Source organism: Typopeltis vanoorti, chromosome 17, assembly GCF_054136105.1.
Source record: "Typopeltis vanoorti isolate ZY-2024b chromosome 17, IOZ_Tvanoo_1.0, whole genome shotgun sequence".
NCBI classification, from domain to species: Eukaryota; Metazoa; Arthropoda; class Arachnida; order Uropygi; family Thelyphonidae; genus Typopeltis; species Typopeltis vanoorti.
Genome location: NC_143565.1, coordinates 46,974,495 through 46,994,923, shown reverse-complemented (window position 1 = coordinate 46,994,923; position 20,429 = coordinate 46,974,495). Strand labels below are relative to the sequence as shown.

The following is a 20,429-nucleotide window of genomic DNA, read 5'->3' as shown; positions in this document are numbered from 1 at the left end:
AATAGTATCAGAATTTTATGATAAGCTGATTAATTTAGTGCATGCTTTTTGAATAGAAGAAAGTGAAGCTGACTTTATTGAAAAAATTATATTTTTTCAATTTCATAGTAGTCTTAAGCTTGATTTGCAAAGGGCTGTATACAAAAAAGGCATTATTAATGTAATGGAAGCTTTGGAGTCTCCCTTAACCTCCCTACCGGCCAATGTGGATGAAATAGTGACATCAAATTGCACTTCTTATCCATGTTATTCAATGGGTTTTAGAGCTTCGTATCCAGATTTATCTCTATGTCTATAGGCGTCGTGGCCGGTTGGGGGGGGGGGGGTTAAAGGAAGAAAGCTTAATGGAAAGTTTAAATGCACCTCAACCAAAGCATATGCATATTGTAGAGTAGCCAAACTCTAAATTTCCTGTTAATCTCCCTAAACAAAAGAAGCCTTCTGCATCTTGTAGTACAGATTCAGTCTAAACAGAAGTAGACAGCCTAAGGACTGAATTAATCAAAGAGATGGATTTAAAGTTAAAATCTTCTGCCATAGCATAGGAAAATATTTTGAAGATAGTTACTGAATTGAAAGCTGATCTCTCACATGGCAGGAGCATCACGAGCTAGAGGAAGTAAAAGATTTTCTGGAAAATGACAAATCAGATATTATAGATCTGTCCAAATTGCCCAAATAAAATTAAAAATCTTCCTCACAGTCCTTCTCATCTCTCTTTAAATATAGTGCAAAAACAGGCTAAGTCAAAGTCTTGTTCTTCGAAAGGTTTATGTCCTAATCAATATCAAAGCTTTCTTGACTTCAAAATTTTTTAACTACCTTAGTGTCTTCAGAAACAGAACCATTAAATATGGTAAAAGGCTTTGTTGCAGGTATTCCTTGTAAAATATTGTTTAATACAGATGCTTTTAGAGACATGGGAATTCTTTTCCTCACTTATTATACTGGGTACAGATGTAATATTAAAGGAATTTTTAGTCAGGAGATTAAAGCTATTCAGAAAGCTGCTATGAATCAGGCACTCTGACTCTATTAGGGGTAGAATATCAAAAGTTTTCTTATGCAGCTACACTTTCTAAAGTTTCTGATCCATTTTCTCCTGATTCCTTGATCCCTGAGTTTATTCTTTTGAAGTAGAGAATAGGAAATCTTCAGAATTTTTAAGTGAGGATTCTATTCCATTTAAGGATTTGTTACACAAAATACTTAAAGCAATAACATCAGAGAATGATAAAATGAAAGGGATAACTTGTGTGAATACTTTGAAAAAGAAATTTGGTGATTGTTTTTCAGAAGGAATATTGGGACTGTCTGAGACCAATGTTGTAGAGCAGGAGTCAGCAACCAGCAGGCTACATGCAAACCAAAAATTCATTTTTGGTGGCCCATAAAAGGTTGACCGTACTTACATGGCATGTGGCCCGAATGGTGAATTATAAATAATACATGTTATCATCATCATCATCAAATTCCTGACATGTACCCTCAAGGGGTGTGCAGGATATGATAGTACTTCACGAAAAATTTACATCATTACTAACTTCCTATCTACAATTTTCCTCCAAATCAGTCTGTCACTTGTCAAGACTCCAACATTATCAGATCTTATATTTCTATCGTCTAAGGCACGTTGTACCTTATCAATCCACCTATATCTTGGTCTTCCTTTGGGTCATTTTCCTGCCAACCTGGCAGAGAACACTTGTTTTGCTAATCTTTCCTCGCCCATTCTGTTTAAGTGATCATATCACCTGAGATTAGCTCTGCTAATTCATTCCCAGATGCCGACGATGTCAAGTTCTTTCCTAATATCCTTGTTTTTAATATGATATTGCCATTGATGTCATCTGTTTAAGCCTCTAATAATTCTCAGGGCTCTCATATCTGTGGTCTCTAGTCTTTGGTCAATTGTTTTACTTCTGACCCAGCTCTCAGATAAATAAGTTAAAACTGGTTTGAACACTGTCTTGTATATAGCTAATTTAGTGTTCCGACTAATTTCTCTCTTATTCCATATGAATTTATTCAATTGACTTCCTACCATACCAGCTTTGTTGATTCTGTTGTCTATTTCCATGTTTAATTTACCATCTTCACTAAAAATCGTGCCTAAGTAGCTGAAAGGTTTTACTTGTTCCAAAGGTTCCCCATTCACAACACAGTTGACATTTTCAACAATTCTACCTATTTTCATTATCTTTGTCTTTTTAATGCTCACCTTCATACTATATCTATTACAACAGTTATTCAATTTAGTCAGGGACTCTTGCAAACTTGTAGCAGATTTATTTAGAAGTATAACATCGTCCACATAAAGCAAAGAGCTAACATTAACATCTCCAGTTCTGATATCATGTTTAATACCACTTTCCTTCATAATGTGATCCATATAGATAATGAATAACAGAGGGGATAATGTACATCCTTGTCTCATACCATATTTAACATTAAACCATCTTCCTGTACTTCCTTCAATTCTAACTGCCGACTTACAACTCAAATACAGACTAAGTATTGTTTGATATAATGCCCCACTGACACCATATAACTGTAGCGTATTGAATAGCTTCTCTCTTGGCACCTTGTCATATGCCTTTTCCAGATCGACAAAACTTAAATACAGATCTTTGTTATGTTCCCATGCTTTCTCAACTATTTGTCGTAAAGTGAAGATCTGATACTGACAGACTCTATTTGGCCTGAATCCGGCTTGTTCTTCACCAAGCTTTTCTTCCACAATTCTTCTCAACCGTTTCTCAAGTATGCTTGTATAGATCTTGCCAGGAACACTCAGTAGGTAAATACCTCTGTAATTCTCACATTCAGTTTTATTTCCCTTTTTTATATATGGGTACTATTAGAGCTCTACTCCAATCATCGGGAATTCGTCCTTCTGTCCAGGCTTTCTGAACTATGCAGTGTAGCCACTGTAAGACTTTTATACCACCATATTTCAGCATTTCTGGTCGAATATCATCTACTCCTGCTGCCTTTCCATGTTTCAAGCCTTTGATGGCTTTTTCTACTTCAGGTAGGGATATGTATTCCTGACTGTATGCCTGTTGTCTGTTTTTTACCACTGTGCAATCACTGCTTGTTTCATTTAGCAATTTTTTGAAGTAATTACTCCATACTTCAGGGATATCTTTTTCTCCTGTTTCCATGTAACTTTTATCATCTCTAACTCCTTTTACAGCACTCTTTCCTCCATTTCTAAGCTTCTTCAACAGCCTCCAGAATATTTTGCCACCTTCTTGATATTTATTTTCTATGTTCTTGCCAAAGTCCTCCCATGACTTTTGTTTAGCTAGTTTTACACAGTGTTTAGCTTTCTTACATTTGTCTCTGTATTCTCTAAGAGCACAAGCTGACTTATTTGCCAGGAACTTTTGATATGCTTTCTTCTTTTCCTTCGCTGCCTCTTTAACTTCCTGTGTCCACCATGGAGTTCTGATTTTTCTATCCTTGCAGACAACCTCACCACATGCCTCTCTGGCTGAATTAATCAGGGTTTTCTTCAAGGCTTGCCACTGAATCTCCAAGGTTTGGTTCCTGTTCTCAAACTCTTTCATTTTTTCTTCAATAATCTTTGTGTATTTCAGTCTACAGTTCACATCTGAGAGCTGCTCAACTTTTATTCGCTTTAAAACTTTCTTACAAGTTATTCTTTTCAATATGAAATTCAATTTTATCTTGCCCAAGACTAAATAGTGATCACTTCCAATTTCAAATCCTCTGTACACTCTGGTGTCCTGCACCAGGAAGAAAACATCACTGTCAACAATAACAGTCAATGAGACTTTTCTTATTCATTGTCTCTTCTCTCCATGTGAATTTGTGCACATTTTTATGTTGGAACATGGTATTAGTAATAACCAGTCCATGACTTGAGCAGAAATCCAACAGATATTTGCCATTATTATTAGCTTTGCTTTTTTCTTCAAATTTTCCCAAAATATTTTTGTATGTCTGACAATCATTTCCTACTCTGCTATTTAGATCCCCAACAAGGACCAACTTTTCATTTTTCATTGTGTCAGTTGCTTTTTCTAAAGCATCAAAAAATTCCTCCACTTCGACCTTAGTAGAACCTTCTGTGGGACCATAGCCCCAAATAAGTCTCATTGTCCAATTCCCCATTCTGATATTTGCCCACATCACTCTACTTGAGACTGCCTACCATTCAAGAAGATTATCCTCGTATTTTGTGTTAAATACTATGGCTACTCCTTCTTTTGCTTGATTGTCATTGCCTGAATATAACATTTTGTATTTATTGTTCAGAAAGATCTCACCAGTTTTTGTCTTTTTTGTTTTAGTCACCCCTATTATGTCGATCTGGTACTTATCTAATTCCTCAGCCAGCTCCATTTCTTTGCTATTCAGGCTTCTTATGTTGATAGTACTGATCTTTAACTCTGGTGATGTTGAGTTGGGCTGTGCTTTCAGATTTGTTCCAGTAGTTGACTTTTCGCTGTTCACCCTGGTTCCCTGACGAAAACAACGGGGGGCGTCGCCCGATTAAACAAGTTAACCTTGTTTAATTGGGCGACGCCCCAGCCGGCATGAAATTTTGTCATGTTGTACCATCATTTTCTATATTGGTTTAAGCCAATAAGAATACAATTTGGTCGACTAAATCCCAAATTGCCAGCCCATCCTCGTTCGTTCAGAGTCCAGGTTGATACCCAACAGGGTGCACCACGAGAAGGTGAGGATTGGACATTAGGTCAGAAGCCCTGGGTCGGTTCTCTGCATTCCTTTAAAGGCTATTTGGAGGTCTCCTCTCAGTTATACAGCTTTGACCCTTAAGCACTCCATAATACATTTTATAATATGAATAATAAAAGAAAAATAATTTTATACCTATGCTTCGTGATATCACTGTGCAACTTGGCACGAGCAACAACATTGTGAGTCATCATGACAACCAACCAATGACAATCAAGATTTTGCCACACATTAAAGAACACATTTTCATTAGAAAATGTCCAAAAATTTTATCGATGCTTACGAAAAAAAGCAGGGAGACACATTGTGATGCATAAACTTTGTTTTTACGTGATAATAATTTTTCATTGAGTTTCATTTTCATTTTTGTTTCATATCTCTTACTTTAAATATTTCTGCGTTTTTTAAGATTGATATAATGAAAATTGATAAAATAAGTATTTTTTTCACTCACTATTTTTGCTTAATTAAAGTTGAATGTGGCCCATTGAATATGGAAAAGGTGTCTGATATTAAACAATATCAGACACCTTTTAAATATGCAGACTGAAGAAGTTGTTACAACAATATTTAGAAGTAGGGATTATTAAACTCTCAACATCTTTGTGGAATTCTCCATTTTTAGTTCTAGAGAAGCCTAGGAGGTTTGTCCTTGACCTAAGGACAGTAAATAAGATTATAGAACATATTGGCTACTCTCTACATAACATAGAGTAGCTTTTGGCTCAATTAACAATGTTAAGTTCATGATATTCTCAGTTTTTTATTATGGGTCTGCTATTATTGTCATCTTTTATTGGTTTCTATTATTGGTTTCTAGTCTGTGATCAGGCGTTTTATTTCAACCCAGCTCTCAGATTCATAAATTAAAACTGGTTTGAACATTGCATTGTAAGAGTTAGTTTAGTGTGTTTTTTCTAATCTCTCTCTCTCTCTCTCTCTCTTATGGTGCAGTGTAAAATCGTGTACACAAGGAAATTTATGTAAAACTCCGTATATGCCGATTTTACTGTATAACAAGATTCCAATAAAAATACTTGATTTAATAGTGAAAATTTTAATGTTTAATGAACTGGTATTAATAAATTGTGAATAACTGAATATTGTAGCCTACAGATGTTTTGTATTAGAACAAAGGAAAAATAAGTGTAAAATAATTTGTGTCCAAAAGAATCCTCTAGCCAGCGATAATTCCAGATGGATTATCGTATTAAGTTATGACCTGGGGCAACTACCATCACGAAGGTCAACATTTCATGGGGATTTCCCTCCTTAATGCAATGACCAGAAGAGGTGGCAGGTGCAGAACATCAAAATACCCAGGGGACAACAATGTAAGCAAACCCAAGGTTATTGGAGCTGGATAAATAGAGGGTTGCTGTGGCGAGTCAGGGGGCTTTTTCTTTTTCGGGTTATTCATCTCGCTAGTCAGGTCATGCGGTGCTGGTCCTGTTCCCGGGTCAGCGAGAAGTTAACGAGGTCCCGAAGTTGAGAAGTACGATGAACGTTACGGCAGCAGAACTTTGATAACATCGTGGGAGATGATTTGTAATCACCATCAGAGACCTGTGTTCCAGATAGTAAATGCCGAGAGACCAACGCAACTAAGATAAGCTGTTTTAGAAGAAATTAGGTGCTGAGTTTCCATGATGTCAAGTTCCTGATATCTGCTGATAATAAAGAAGGATCTCGCAAGCCCCAGAAGAGTTACCCGAGTTCAGTGTTAAAGACGGTAACCGAAAGAGATGATTTCAAGGATCATTCAGAGAAGTCCCGATTTATGTTCAAGTAAGATCTTTCCATTGTTTAACTTGAGAAAAGGATTGTGACGGTGTTTAATTAAGGGTTTTGTTAGATAGGGTACTTGAGGACTATAGGCCTATTGCTGATATTTGAATTGTTTTGTCTTATGTGAGAGAAAGCCTAGTTTAGAAATTTAGGTAATACATCTTGTGTTTATTGTTGTAGCCATTGCATAAACTTGCAAATGTTTATCTGAGGATGATTTGAGTACATCTTGGTTAATGTTTTGGACACGTAGTCCTACTGGAAGTAATTATGTTGAGGGACTAAACGTAACTTTGAGTTGTTATTTGAAGCATATAAGCAATTATATGGTACTTATAATTGACCTTTTGTATATATCATTAATGATGAATAAATTGTTTTCTTGTTTAAATAACTTGCCTGATTCATATTTCCAATGCACTACTCATTAAACTCGAATCTGTATTCCTTGAGGTAGATATTGCCATGACTGTAGATTAGAAGGGTTAAGCTGCTAGATTTGATTTTTCTTTATGAGAGGAAGGTTCCGTGTGTTTTTCTTTGGTGGAAGATTCACCTCCCTTCCACTTATTTTGGTGGTGCAGCTAGAAATCAAACAAATTTCCAAAATTCTGTTTAGAATAAACACCGGTAGATCAGACAAAGAGGTTGGCTCCAGCCTGAGGGGATTTCTTTGTTCTGTGAGCTTCAGTATTTGTGGCCAAATGGATAAGAGAGTAATCAAGGTTGAGAAGAAAAGTTTAAATGAGATAATGTAGATTTACAAAGGCACAGCAGATGACAAGACTTAACAAGAATTGAATAGTATAGAGTTTGATAGGATATAATTAGTAATAACAAACATAGAAAATAAGATAAGTAGCAGACAAAGATTTTATAATAATTAATGAATAACAATATATTTTTACAATGGCACAGCCGGTAGGATTTTAAAAAGAAGATTTAATAAGGACTGAATATAAACAAAATTTTAGTAGTTTTTACAGCAGCATGATGGAATAGGTCTCTATCTGTGAAGATACAGACCATCAATTATTTACATCAAATTCCCATTAATGTAACACTCAGCTTCGACATCTGAGTCCAGAATACATAGTTCCTCATGATGAACAAAGCAAATCTTCTAAATTGTCCAATGTATGAAGGCCACAAGATCAGGGAATCTGTTAGATACCTAGAAAATTAAGTGGAGGAATCTTTCTCCTTTGGTGAACATTTTTCTGACAGGAGAAAATGCCACATAGACGTTGGGAGACTTTAAAATTTTACATTCAGATATATATATTCCTTTCTTTTTTCACTCTTCTAACCTTTCTTAATTTAATTATGTAAATTTATTATTTTTATTTATTTATTTTATTTGAAAATTAGAAATTGGCTGATTAACAACAATCTTATCATCACCAGAGCAGACAGATGTACTGCAAGTTTTATGTAAACCTACAGTTCATATGTACTGTGAGTGGGCTAAGAATTTTTTAATATATTTTTATTAATTTTTTTTTGTATTTTTTTAAATTTATTTTTTTGTAGTCTGTAAACTCTGCTCTAGAGACCAAACTTGAAATTTTTTCCAAGTCACTTCAGACCTCCAACGAGCTACACAGTGGTCTTACATCAGATGATAAAATCATTTCCTATAAACAATCCCAAACATCCATACCTACTGCAGGATTTAAACTCATAGCCTGTTGGTTGGGGAGTGGATACGATAACCACTCTAATTTGTTAACTACTTTACGGAATGCTTAAAACAATGCCTCCTCATTGATATTCCTCTCAAATTTCTGCTTTGGTACAGATATATCAACAACATTGTAATTTGGAAAGGTTCTTCTGAAAATTTCCTTTCCAACATAAATATTCATCCTAAAATAGAGGTTACTTTAGAAAAAGAAGAATGCAAACAGCCTTTTTTTTTTTGGATCTGCTAATTTTTCGTCATCTAGATGGTAGCTTTCACACAGATCATTACCTTTATGCCAAGTTGTACCATCATCCTAGTCAAAAAATTGGAACTATCAAACCTTAATACATCATGCTCATGCTTTATATTCTACAGATGATTTACTACATGAAGAATTGCATTACGTCAAATTGATTTCAGCAAAGCCTTTATTAACAAATTTTTCAACAGCGATTCCTGTCTCTTCTGCTCATGAAAAAATTACTTGCATTCTACTTTTGTATGTTAAAAGAAAATTTGAATGTATTGCAAAAATGTTCAAGCTGCTCTACATCTATGTGGCATTTTATCCTGTCAGAAAAATCTTTCCCAGAGGTGGTTGTGAGTGCCCCAATAGTGAATAAGTTTAAGGAGATGTATGATAGGTATTGTGCTAATGGATAGAGTGTGTCTCCTGTGATGTCTTTTGACTCCATGGAGTGCCCATATAAATAATAACAAAGGACAAGCTTCCTCCACTTAATTTTCCAAGTGTCTACTAGATTCCTTCCTCTTGTGGTCTCTTATTTTGGACACTCTGGAAAGCCTACATTTGTCATGAGAAACATATATTAAATATCTACCATATATTAAATATCTCAAACATTCTAACCTTGCTGAACATGCCATCTCTACTAAGCACAAAGTCCTGTGGAATAAGATAAAACTCATACATGAGAGCAGTTTCCTTATGGAATATCTCAATAAAGAAACTTGTGCAATATTATTGCATTGTCCAAACTTAAATAGATCTGATGGCCTACATTTATTTCCCTTATGGGAAATAGTAATTTTTCAATCAGCTAACATTTCCTAATATATTTATTTGTTTTAATGAGTTTTTATTATATTTATTTATTTATTTTTATCATTTGTATGATTTTGATTCTTTTTATTTATTTATTTTAAAATTAGGAATTACTTGACTGTCAAGTAATTCCTAATATATTATTCACAATATCATCACAAATATATATATATATATATATATATATATATATATATATATATATATATATATATATATATATATATATATATATATATATTATTCACAATATCATCACATTCACAAAAAACATCACCATATATAATAGATATTGTGATGCTTTTTTAGAATCTTTCTATTAATTGCACATTATACTGTTCCATTTTGTTATACTGAAGATTCCTTAGGCTAAAATTCTGCAATTAAAATTAATTGCAGAATTTTAGTTTCTGATTTCTAAGACTGAAATCAAAGGTGCTGTGTAGGATTCAGTTCTTAACTAGCCTTTCCATTACTATCATAATTATTCCAGAGATACTGACTGATCTATAATTGGCTGTATCAGTCAATTATAGATCAATGTGTAATATTGATGTAAAATTCCATCCTTGTGTAATAGAATTATCATGCTCCCCTTCCATTCATTAGGAATTTTGCACATACTGAGATCTAAGTTCAGCAACCAGGTTTTGGACATTTTAATTCTCTTGCACATTCCTTTAGCTACTGTGCTGATATCCCATCCATCCCCCTGCTTTGATTGCATCAAGCTCTTGCAATATATTGAATACCACTATCTCTTCCATCTCTCTAGTGATCTAGTTCCACCTTGGCATCCAAAGAACCAGTGATCTGTCTGAAATGTATACCTTAAAGTCATTACTTTATAACTCAAAACAAGCTAACGAAAATGTAGATTTCTTTTGACTTTTTCACTGCCTTCTCTTCATTATTTGATTTTATCTTTCTCACCATGGCTGTCATTGTCTTGACTTTTTTTTTCTTTGATATTGCTTCTACCCATGAAAGGTTTTTATAATCTATAGTTCTTTTGTACTGTGGATAGGCTGAAATTTTTATTTTGTTATTTTTTTTTTTTTTAATTTTTTTTTGCATAACCCAGATACCCTGCTCTAGATACCAAATATGGAACTTTTTCAAGCCAATGCTGGCTTCCAACAAGTGGGCTATGATAGCCTCTTGCTGGATGTTGGAATTCACCTCTCACCTAAAGACATTTGCAAATATCCATACTCATAGTGGGATTTGAACCCACAGCCTGTTGGTTAGATAGCAGATACATTAACCAACCAAGCCACTTACTTGTTCTTTATGCTACTCTTGAGCCTGATCATCACATTTCTCATAATATTGGTTCTGTTATATTTTCTTTTTATGCAGTTCTTGCTTTAAAGTTTTGTTCATCATTTAACTCTCCGAATTTATTCTTCTAACTCTGAGAATGCACTGGTCCCAATGGCATCTCTCCAATTGTACTCAAATGTTGTGTTCCCAAGCTAATACCTGTCAATCTCTACAATCTTATGTTATCAGCTGATACTTATCCTAGTGCATGAATGCAAGCATATTATTATTATTATTATTATTATTATTATTATTATTACGGGCAACTCCAGGGAGTCATTAGACTCATCGAGGGAGGCCCCAAATCATTTTCATCACAACTATTCGACATTCATACAGTATCTATCATACCTCGCCTTAAACTCATTCACTGTCACAGCATCCACCACAGACTCAGGGAGCGCATTCCACTCATTCACTACTCTAAAAGTAAAGAACCCAGCTCTAACACCTTTACTAACCACACTTTTGCCCAGTTTCCATGGATGTCCCCTAGTCCTCCCACAACCAGCCCTGTTCTCAAAAATATCTTCTGAATTAATTTTATAGAAACCCTTCAGTAATTTGAATGTCTCAATCATATCTCCCCTCCTCCGCCTATCAACCAATTTTTGCAACCCACAAATCCTCAACCTGTTCTCATACGGTTCATTCCACAGACCTGCTATCATCTTGGTCACTCGCCTCTGGATCCTCTCCACCTCCTCCCCATCAAGAAGAAACCTAGGTGACCAAATCTGAGCACAGTAGTCGAGATGAGGTCTTATCAAGGCTCGATACAGAGGAACAATAACCTGCTTGTCTCTGCTTGTCAACGTATTCTTCAGCAACCAAGTGATTTGATGAGCTGATTTGCCCACTTTTGCAATGTGTCCCCTAAATTTCAATTCCTTATCCACCAACACTCCTAAATCTCGTGCCTCATCAATTTCCTGGAGCACGGTTCCACCAATGCAGTAAACTGCCTCCCATCTTTTCACCCCAAAATGCATAACCTTACATTTTGCCACATTAAATTGACATCCATTCTCCCTAGCCCAGACCTCCAATCTATCCAAATCATCCTGCAAAATTTTGACGTCATCTGCATTCACTATTGCCCTACCCAACTTCGCATCATCCGCAAACAAATGAACTGTTCCTCTCAGATCCTTTCCTATATCATTTATGAACAAATTAAACAGCAGTGGTCCAAGAACAGATCCTTGTGGTACACCACTAGTCACAGGCCGTCTAGTGGACTCTACTCCTGAGTAAACCACTCTCTGATATCTCTCCGTCAACCACCCTCCTATCCATCTCACCAACCCTATGTCCATTCCCATATGCTGCAATTTACTGATTAGAATTCCATGTGGTATCCTGTCAAACTTATTCTTATATATCTAACTTATTCCAAAAAAAGGGAGATAAAAGTCTGCTGTCAAACAGCTGATTGATTGCATTATCTCATTCCTCTCCAGAATAATAGAGAAAGTCATCAATGGCCAACTACTAGTACGAGTTTTGCAAACCGAGATCCATAGCTGACCTCTTATACATCATCTACCTGTGTATTGGGAGGGTTTGGAGAAACATGCTGTAGATCTTATATTTCCAGACTTTTTTATCATGTTATCAAGGCCTGCTCAGTAAATTTTCCTCTGTAATTAAGTAGCCAGCTTTCTCTCTGGTCATTCACAGTCTGTCATAGTGAATGGCTTTCTAATGCAGGAGTGTCTCAGGGCTCTGTTCTGTCACCTACTTCTTTATCTTCTACATAAATGATGTACTCGCATTGCTGTGGATAGGAATAGTGTTCGACTAACATTGATGATTCTCAATGGTTGAAAGATGTGGGTTCAAATTTCAATTGGTATGTGAAGAACCTTTATCAGGACTTTTCAAGTGAAGGTGTGTTAGCCAGTCTTATAAAGATTTGGCATGGTTTTTCTCTCCTGGGAATTAGGTTTTTCTTTCCACAAAACAGGCAAACTAGCCAGAAAAGACATGTAATTTACAGACATAGCAAACAATGCAGATAGGATTATTATAAGAACTCAGATTTCTAAGAAGCCAAGTTACTGGCCATGACAGGTAGTTAGCCTAACACAGCATTGAAAATGAGATTTCTATTATTGTTCTTCAACTTGCACAGAACATCATCAGTGTAAAACAAAATACACTTTTTAATTTTAATATTTGGTCCTTTTTTTATACTAAATATGAGACATTTTCTTTGGATTTTATTGGACCATGATTCTTTATAAATATATGTATATAAACGTCTATATACATTTATATACATATATTTATAAAGAATCATGGTCCAATAAAATCCAAAGAAAATGTCTCATATTTAGTACAAAATACACTGTTAGTTAATATTATTAATGAATTAGTATTTCAGTGTGACATATATGAATAAGATTGTATAAATTATACAATCTTATTCATATTGAATAAATTATACAGCAGATGACTTCATGGGAAGTCATCTGCTGTATAATTTCACATATACTATCCCTTTTTAAACAAATTTCCATATTACTTGCTTCCATCACTTGGTGCTTAAGAATAGTATCTTTCTGCAGTTTCTGTAAACTCTCTTTACATTATCTTGCATGCTTTCTCCTTCCTATACTCTGTAACCCCCACATTTGCAGTCACTCATAATGGCAGTCCTTCTTGTATCTATAAATATAATATGTGTATGCAATTCAGTTAATCCTGTCTTCTCTGAATAAATGGATCAAAAATAGTTGACATTAGTGAGATCTCTTGAGGGAAGAGGATAACCTTTTATAAAAACAGAAGAATGCAATGGGTATATTGTATCTTCTGTTCCTACAAAGGATATGTTCTTCTCTCAACAGATCTGATTAATGCCAATAATTTTTGATCTATTTAACTATGTTAAGAATTCCTCATCTTTATTCCTATTGCTTCTGCCATTTGTGAACATGCATGATAATCATCCATCAAGCCAATGGATATTCTGGCAAACCCTTATAACCCAGTTTATTCACAGTCACAGCTCTTTTTTAATTTTACTCTTAATGTAACTTGGCAACAGACTCAAAATATTGACTCTTTTTGCTTCTTTTAACAACTCTTTGATAACTTCTCTCATGAATGTTGCCTTTTGTTTGTCTCCTTTTAAGTCATTTATTTATTATAACCAATAAAATCACATTCTCCACTTGCTCTACTGCTTACATATGGCCTCAATCATGTCATAGATCTTCCTGCTCAGAAAGCATGCTTTTGTTGTTTAACCATCTGGCACATCCTTAATCATGGAATCACTGTACAGTATCTTTTTTTTTCCTTATATTTCACACATACACACACGTTCTGTCATGCACCATAACATAGTTAATTTTCTTGCATGTATAACAGTTTATGTGCATTTGTTCCTTCACTTGAAATGTTGCTGGCATTAAATGACTCCTATTCCTTTTTTCTGTTTGATCTTATTTCCTTTTACTCACAGACTACATATTCACTAATGAATACTTCTCTCTCTGACACACACACACACACACAAACAAACAATCTGGTTTAACCATTAAATGTAAATAGAGTTAAAAAACACTCCTAACTATCCATTTCCTTAAAATATACTTAAAGCAAAATCAACCAACGTACCAGCTAGCTATATAAGGTTTTGAAGAAATGAACTGCTTATCTACTGTAAATATTTTTTGTTACAAAAATTCAGAGGAGCGGTTTTGATTTTATTATCAGTTTCTTTTATAATGCCAATTCTATAACATGTTTTATGTCATAAATAGTTTTTTGTATTTTCACCTTATTTAGTTTGTTTGTTTGTTGGGAAACATCAGTCAGTCATTAAATGCTATTTTGTGAATTATCGTTGATTTTGTCATAATGGAATGTGATCAATAGGAGAATAGAATATGCATCGTTTTATCTTCTGAGAGTGCTCAGATGTACTGCGAAGTGACCAGCTAATGGCAACACAGGTTATGTTACCATTAGGTGCACAGTGGATAGTAGTATAATTAACTCTTGGAAGTTTTTTCACTTGGTTATGCTATAAATTAAAGATACCAAGCAATTATATCTTGGTTTAATCCTTTATCCAAGTGTAAGCAAACAAAGTTTGCACCTGAAGTATTTTCAGGACTCAGGCAACTTGTGGTAAAGGTGGTATGACTTCACTTGCCTTAGCATCTCATAATGCAAAGCACATCTCCTTGCAGGCATGTATAATGCTCTGCATTATGGGAAGGGTCACTACCCCAACCAGTTTCGACCTTTTCTCTCTAACACACACACACACACACACACACACACACACACACACACACACACACACACACACAATCTGGTGTAACCATTAAATTACCATGAGTTTCCTCAGTCCTGAAAATACTTCAAGTGCAAATACTTTGTTTGCTTACACTTGGATAAAGGATTAAACCAAGATATAATTTCTTGGTATCTTTAATTTATAGCATAACCAAGTGAAAAAAACTTCCAACAACTTTTCTCTAATCCAGATTAATTTAATAATGAGTGACACCTTTTGGTGACTCATATATGAAAATATGACTTCTGCATTACTTCAGCCTTAGTATCACCTCTGGGTCTGGCTTCCACTGAAGAGACCTCAATAAAGGTCAAAACTGGTCTGGGTAGTGACCCTTCCCTTAATGCATAGCATTATACATGTCTGCAAGGAGATATGCTTTGCATTATGGGATACTAAGGCAAGTGATGTGAAGTCATACCACCTTTACCACGAGTTGCCTCAGTCATCAAAATACTTAAGGCGCAAGCTTTGTTTGCTTACACTTGGATAAAGGATTAAACCAAGATGTAATTTCTTGGTATCTTTAATTTATATAATTAACTTATTTCATACTTCCTGATGAAATATGCAGAATTTGAACCATTAACAGCAGATATTAAAACTTGGAAAATTGAGGAGGCAGTATTAACAGATTTTTATTTATTTATTTATTTTCTCCACATAGCCAGCCAAGGTTGGTCAATTTGTAGAGTCTCTGCTACTAATGGCTCCCACAAAAAGTTAAGCAAGTCTGAGCGCAGTTAGTAGTTGGAAGGGATTCAATCGTTTGATGCTGTTGGCGCTCTGCTGAGGACTGGCCATTCTCACAGGGTTAACTTCGTCCTGTAAACTGACATATGTCAGAGCTCTGTACCTTCGAATGCATGTGGGGATATGACATTTTCCCCACATATAAATTTCTTTATATAGATTCTAAAAATGTAACCTAAATGCTCTTTGATTCTTTTCTCAGTTACCACTGCATCATATAACATCATGGCCTTATGCATCTGCCAGTGTGCATGCATACATGCAGGCATAAATGCTTTATTTTATTGAGAGTTTATAAACAGAATTTGTTTCAACTTTTTTTTTTTCATAAAATTGGGTTAAAACATGAGTGTTAGATTAGAGCTGAAAATGTGGTGAAAATGATCATATATATCAGGCGTGGCCAACTTCATTCTATACGAGTGCCAGTATATGATGAGTGGTAGCGTCACGGGCTGCACACTTTTAGACAGAACTAAAATAAAAATAAACTGTGCATTTTTTCAAGGCAATAGTTATATGTATTAAATAACTATATTTGTTAAATCATTTTACTACTGGGAGAACAATATAAAATACTTGAAACTGATCAATTTATCAGAGCAGAGCAAATGACTTTCAATGATGCGTTACTCTGGAGCGCATAGAAATCTACCACTCCCACTACTACCACTCGCACAGAGAAGCAGTAGATTTTATAAATTGAGTAATCTTTTTAAAGCAATTTTGATTCCGTGTTGAGAATAAATTGTTTCCGTCATCAGAAATAATGAATATAACTAGTATATCAGAAAATCTGCAGTAGCTAAATAGACAATACATTAATGTAGTTTTTATCCTGCAGCGGGCTGCACAAAATCACATTCGGGCCGCATGCAGCCCGCAGGCCTGCTGTTGGCTACCTATGATATATATCATTAATAAAAGGGACATATATCACTAATGTATGAGTTGTTTTCTTTGTTCTCACAGTCAGATAAATACTGGAATATATAAACATATCATTTCAATACTTTAGTTACACAGGGTAAAAATTAGCCATTGCATTAGCAAATTATAAATTTACCAGGTCCATAATATAACACAACTAGGATATATTAGATGACTCTGATGTTTATTCTAGGCCGACACCTGACTAGTGATATTTTTGCTATTTAAAACCTCTCATGGTACTTGTACCATGACAGGTTTCTTTAAATTGAAACCCTGAATATTCTTTAAGCTGAGCCCTTAATGGTTAATTTAAAATATAAATAAATAAATTGTAACAGCAACTTGAAAATACATCTCACTGACAAGAGCACCCAATTTACATTGTATATTCTCTTATAAAATTGACTAACTAAATTTATAACAGACGAATCAGGAATAATAATATTAGATAGAAACTTTGATATTATTAATCATACAGATGATATCACAGTCTTTGCTGAAATGAAATCACAATTGGAAAATACAGTATTCTTATTAAATGAAACATTTAAAAACTTTGGAATAAAAATTAATAGTAATGAGGATTAAAGTAATGAAAATAGGTACAAAAGCAGAAAAATTTTGAATAACTCCTGACAACCTGCTAGAACAAGTAGAGAAATATGTATGCTTTGGAAATATTGTCATGCAAAATCTTGAAAACAGAGATACAATCAAACACAGACAATATGTAGTTTGGATAAACATAAAGAAAGTGGATCATCACATAAGGTAAAATAGCATACAAATCTTAAAATTGCAAAAATAGTCATTATTCTGACTACATTATATATTGACAAATATGGAAATGTAACAAACAAACAAAAAAAATAAAGTAACAATAATTGAAGTATTCAAAAGGAATTGTCTGCAGTAAACACATTTTTAATTAGTAAACTTCCATTTAAAACTGTTTTTAATGGAAATTCCAAGAAAAACGGAGCAAGAGGAAACCCAAGGAGTCAACTGCAGTCTCTGAAGGAAAGAACTGAATTTCCAGTTTACAGATGAATGACTGGGCTAGTCCAAGAGATGGTATTTGTTCAAAGAAAACTCAGCTGATTATCAGATTAATGAGAAAGATGATGAAATTATGTATTATTCTAATATATAAATGTTTTCTAGGTTACCGGCAGTTTGTGTGTAGGATTGATATTAAAAAAGTGTATATTTAATATGGACACAATAATATTACTTTCATGCCTCCATGAAGTTTGAAGACTCATTGTGGGAAGATTGAACAGTTACATACCACAATACATATCATACCTTGCCTTGAAGACATTCAGTGTTGAAGTACTCACTACCTGCTTCATCATTGCATTCATGTGCAATAAATCCCTTATATCTATCTGATAAGCTCCTCTCACGAACTTATACATCTCAATCATACACCTCTCCTCTCCTCTTCTCTACCAAGCTCTGCAGACCACATTCCCTTAATTTATCCTCATACTTGATATTCCAAAATTCTGAGACAGTCTTAGTTATTCACGTCTACACTCTCTTCAGTGTTTCCCTATCACCAATATAGTAAGGTGACCAGATCTCTACACAGAAATCCAAATAAGGCCTTATACAGTGAAATTATCACCTCATTATCCATACTTGTGAGGGTTCTTCACGTTATAGTAGCAATTTTCTGGGTAGCCCTTACAACTTTTGTAATCTGTTCCCTGAAGTTCAGTTTCCCCCATCCACCAAAATCCTCAAAGATACCTTGCCTCCTTCACTTCCTGAAGCAAAGTTCCTCCAATGTGATAAACCTCATTCTCTGGCCAAAAAAGCATAACTTTATACCTAGCAACATTGCAGTATCATCCCCCATTATTCAGTCCAAAGCATCAACCTATTCAGATCCTCTTGTAACAGCAACATCATGTCAGAAGTTCCTGACATTGCTCTTCCTAATTTAGCATTATCAGCAAGCATCTGAATATCTCCTCTCACACCCTAGATTATATTATTGCTATAGAAATTAAATAACAGTGGTCCTACAGCAGAATCCTGTAGAACCTCATTTGTCACCTTCCTTTTTCAGGATACTGCATCCCCATACTCAATTTTCTAGCTCTTATCAGTCAGCTGTCCTTGTAACCAAACTACCAACTGATTATTCACCCCATTCTGCTAGTTTCTACTTTCATTCATACTTGCATATGTGTCAGAAGACTAATGCTTACGTTACTATGCATTTTACATAATTTACCAAGTGATAAAGATACAGGGGACATAATTTACCAAGTGTCCATACAAGGGACAGCAATGTCACATCCAAACATCATTGTCTGTGGTCATTTCCTACTTTCTACAGTTAGTCCTGTTCCCTAGTCAAATGAGACCATGCAAAATTTTGTTGTGGATGAAACAAATTTGTATAACAGGAAGCGTTGACTTTTATATATCATATTTCGATAAGAAATAAGATAAACTTTTTTTCTGTATCATTAAAGCATTTTGTCTTCACAGAGAAGCTAACAGAATATATACATTTTGAGTAGTTCTTGCACTGGCCTGGTTGGCCTAATGATTAGTGTATCCACTCTCCAGCCAACAGGTCATGGGTTCAAATCCCACTGCAAGCATGGATATTTGTGATTGTCTTTAGCTAAGAGAGATGAATTTCATCACCTAGTGTGAGACCACTGCTTTGCTTATTGGAGGCCTGAAGTGGCTTGAAAAACTTCCATGTTTGGTCTCTACAGCAGGGTTTTTGGATTATGTAAAAATAAAATTTAAAAATAAAAGAAAATATTATATATATATATAATATTTTCTTTTATTTTTAAAATTTATTTATATATTTAAAATTAAAAAAAAAAAATATATATATATATATATATATATATAAATTGATAAAAAATCTTTAACCCATTGTGCATATCTACTCCAAGTTTACAAATAACTTTTCATGGATGGGAACTACATTAAAAAAAAATAGTCCATGTAAGTCATTTAATTATTAGTATCTATTTTAGTGTTAGTTGTAATTTTTTTTTTATTAAATTTGCAGGATATGAATTAGAGTATGAAGTTGAAGAAAAAGGTTTTGGTCATTTTTTGTGCAAAGTGCAGTAAGTATTAAGCTTATCCTGTTTTGAAGTATTAAAAAAAGTATCTCTGATGAATTTCATCAGAGATTCTGTGATCTTCTCTGAATATATCCACTTTTACTTTAAATGCAAAAGTATAGTCAAATAACAGCGGTTGCCCTAGTTTTATTACTTTCACCATACATTTCTTCTGTATTACATAACTTAAGGGCTTGGTTTCTGAAAAGGTTGTATCTTTTCCTTTTATTAATTCAGTTTGAAGGTCCTGCTACTTGGCTTGAAAGCACTTTCTAGCTCATTGATTTTCTTCAGAGATAGACATGAACTTGTGATACTGGAGAGTACTCCATGTCAAGTTATAAATGGATATAATGCATTTATGACTAAAGCCTCATGCTAAAATAAATAAGCATAATATATTTCATTTGAGAACATATGGACTTCTCTGAATAGATTTGGCTTTTATTATAAACACAAAAGTATAAAGTAAAATAACAGTAATTGCTCTACAAACAGGGATCAAAGCAGGATAACTGTGAAGAGACCTCCACAAGGCCTTTTGGGAAATGCAGAGAACTGATCAGGGCTTCTGACCTGATGTCCAATCCTTGCCTTCTTGTGGTGCACCTTGTTGGTTAGCTACCTGGATACTGAAATCGAGGATGGCTGGCAATTTGAGATTTACCCAAGCAAATTGCATTCTTATTGGCTTAAACCATAACTCAAAATGAT

The 20,429-nt window shown here is 34.5% G+C and overlaps 1 protein-coding gene across 1 annotated transcript in view; it reads left to right on the top strand.

The window, feature by feature from the left end:
* LOC150097366 (kanadaptin) overlaps positions 1-20,429 on the top strand; it is a 221,472-nt gene that overhangs the window by 67,871 nt on the left and 133,172 nt on the right. The window contains exon 5 of the mRNA XM_090407155.1: positions 19,658-19,718. Coding sequence (XP_090263281.1) covers positions 19,658-19,718 — 61 coding nt within the window. The remainder of the gene's footprint in view (positions 1-19,657; positions 19,719-20,429) is intronic.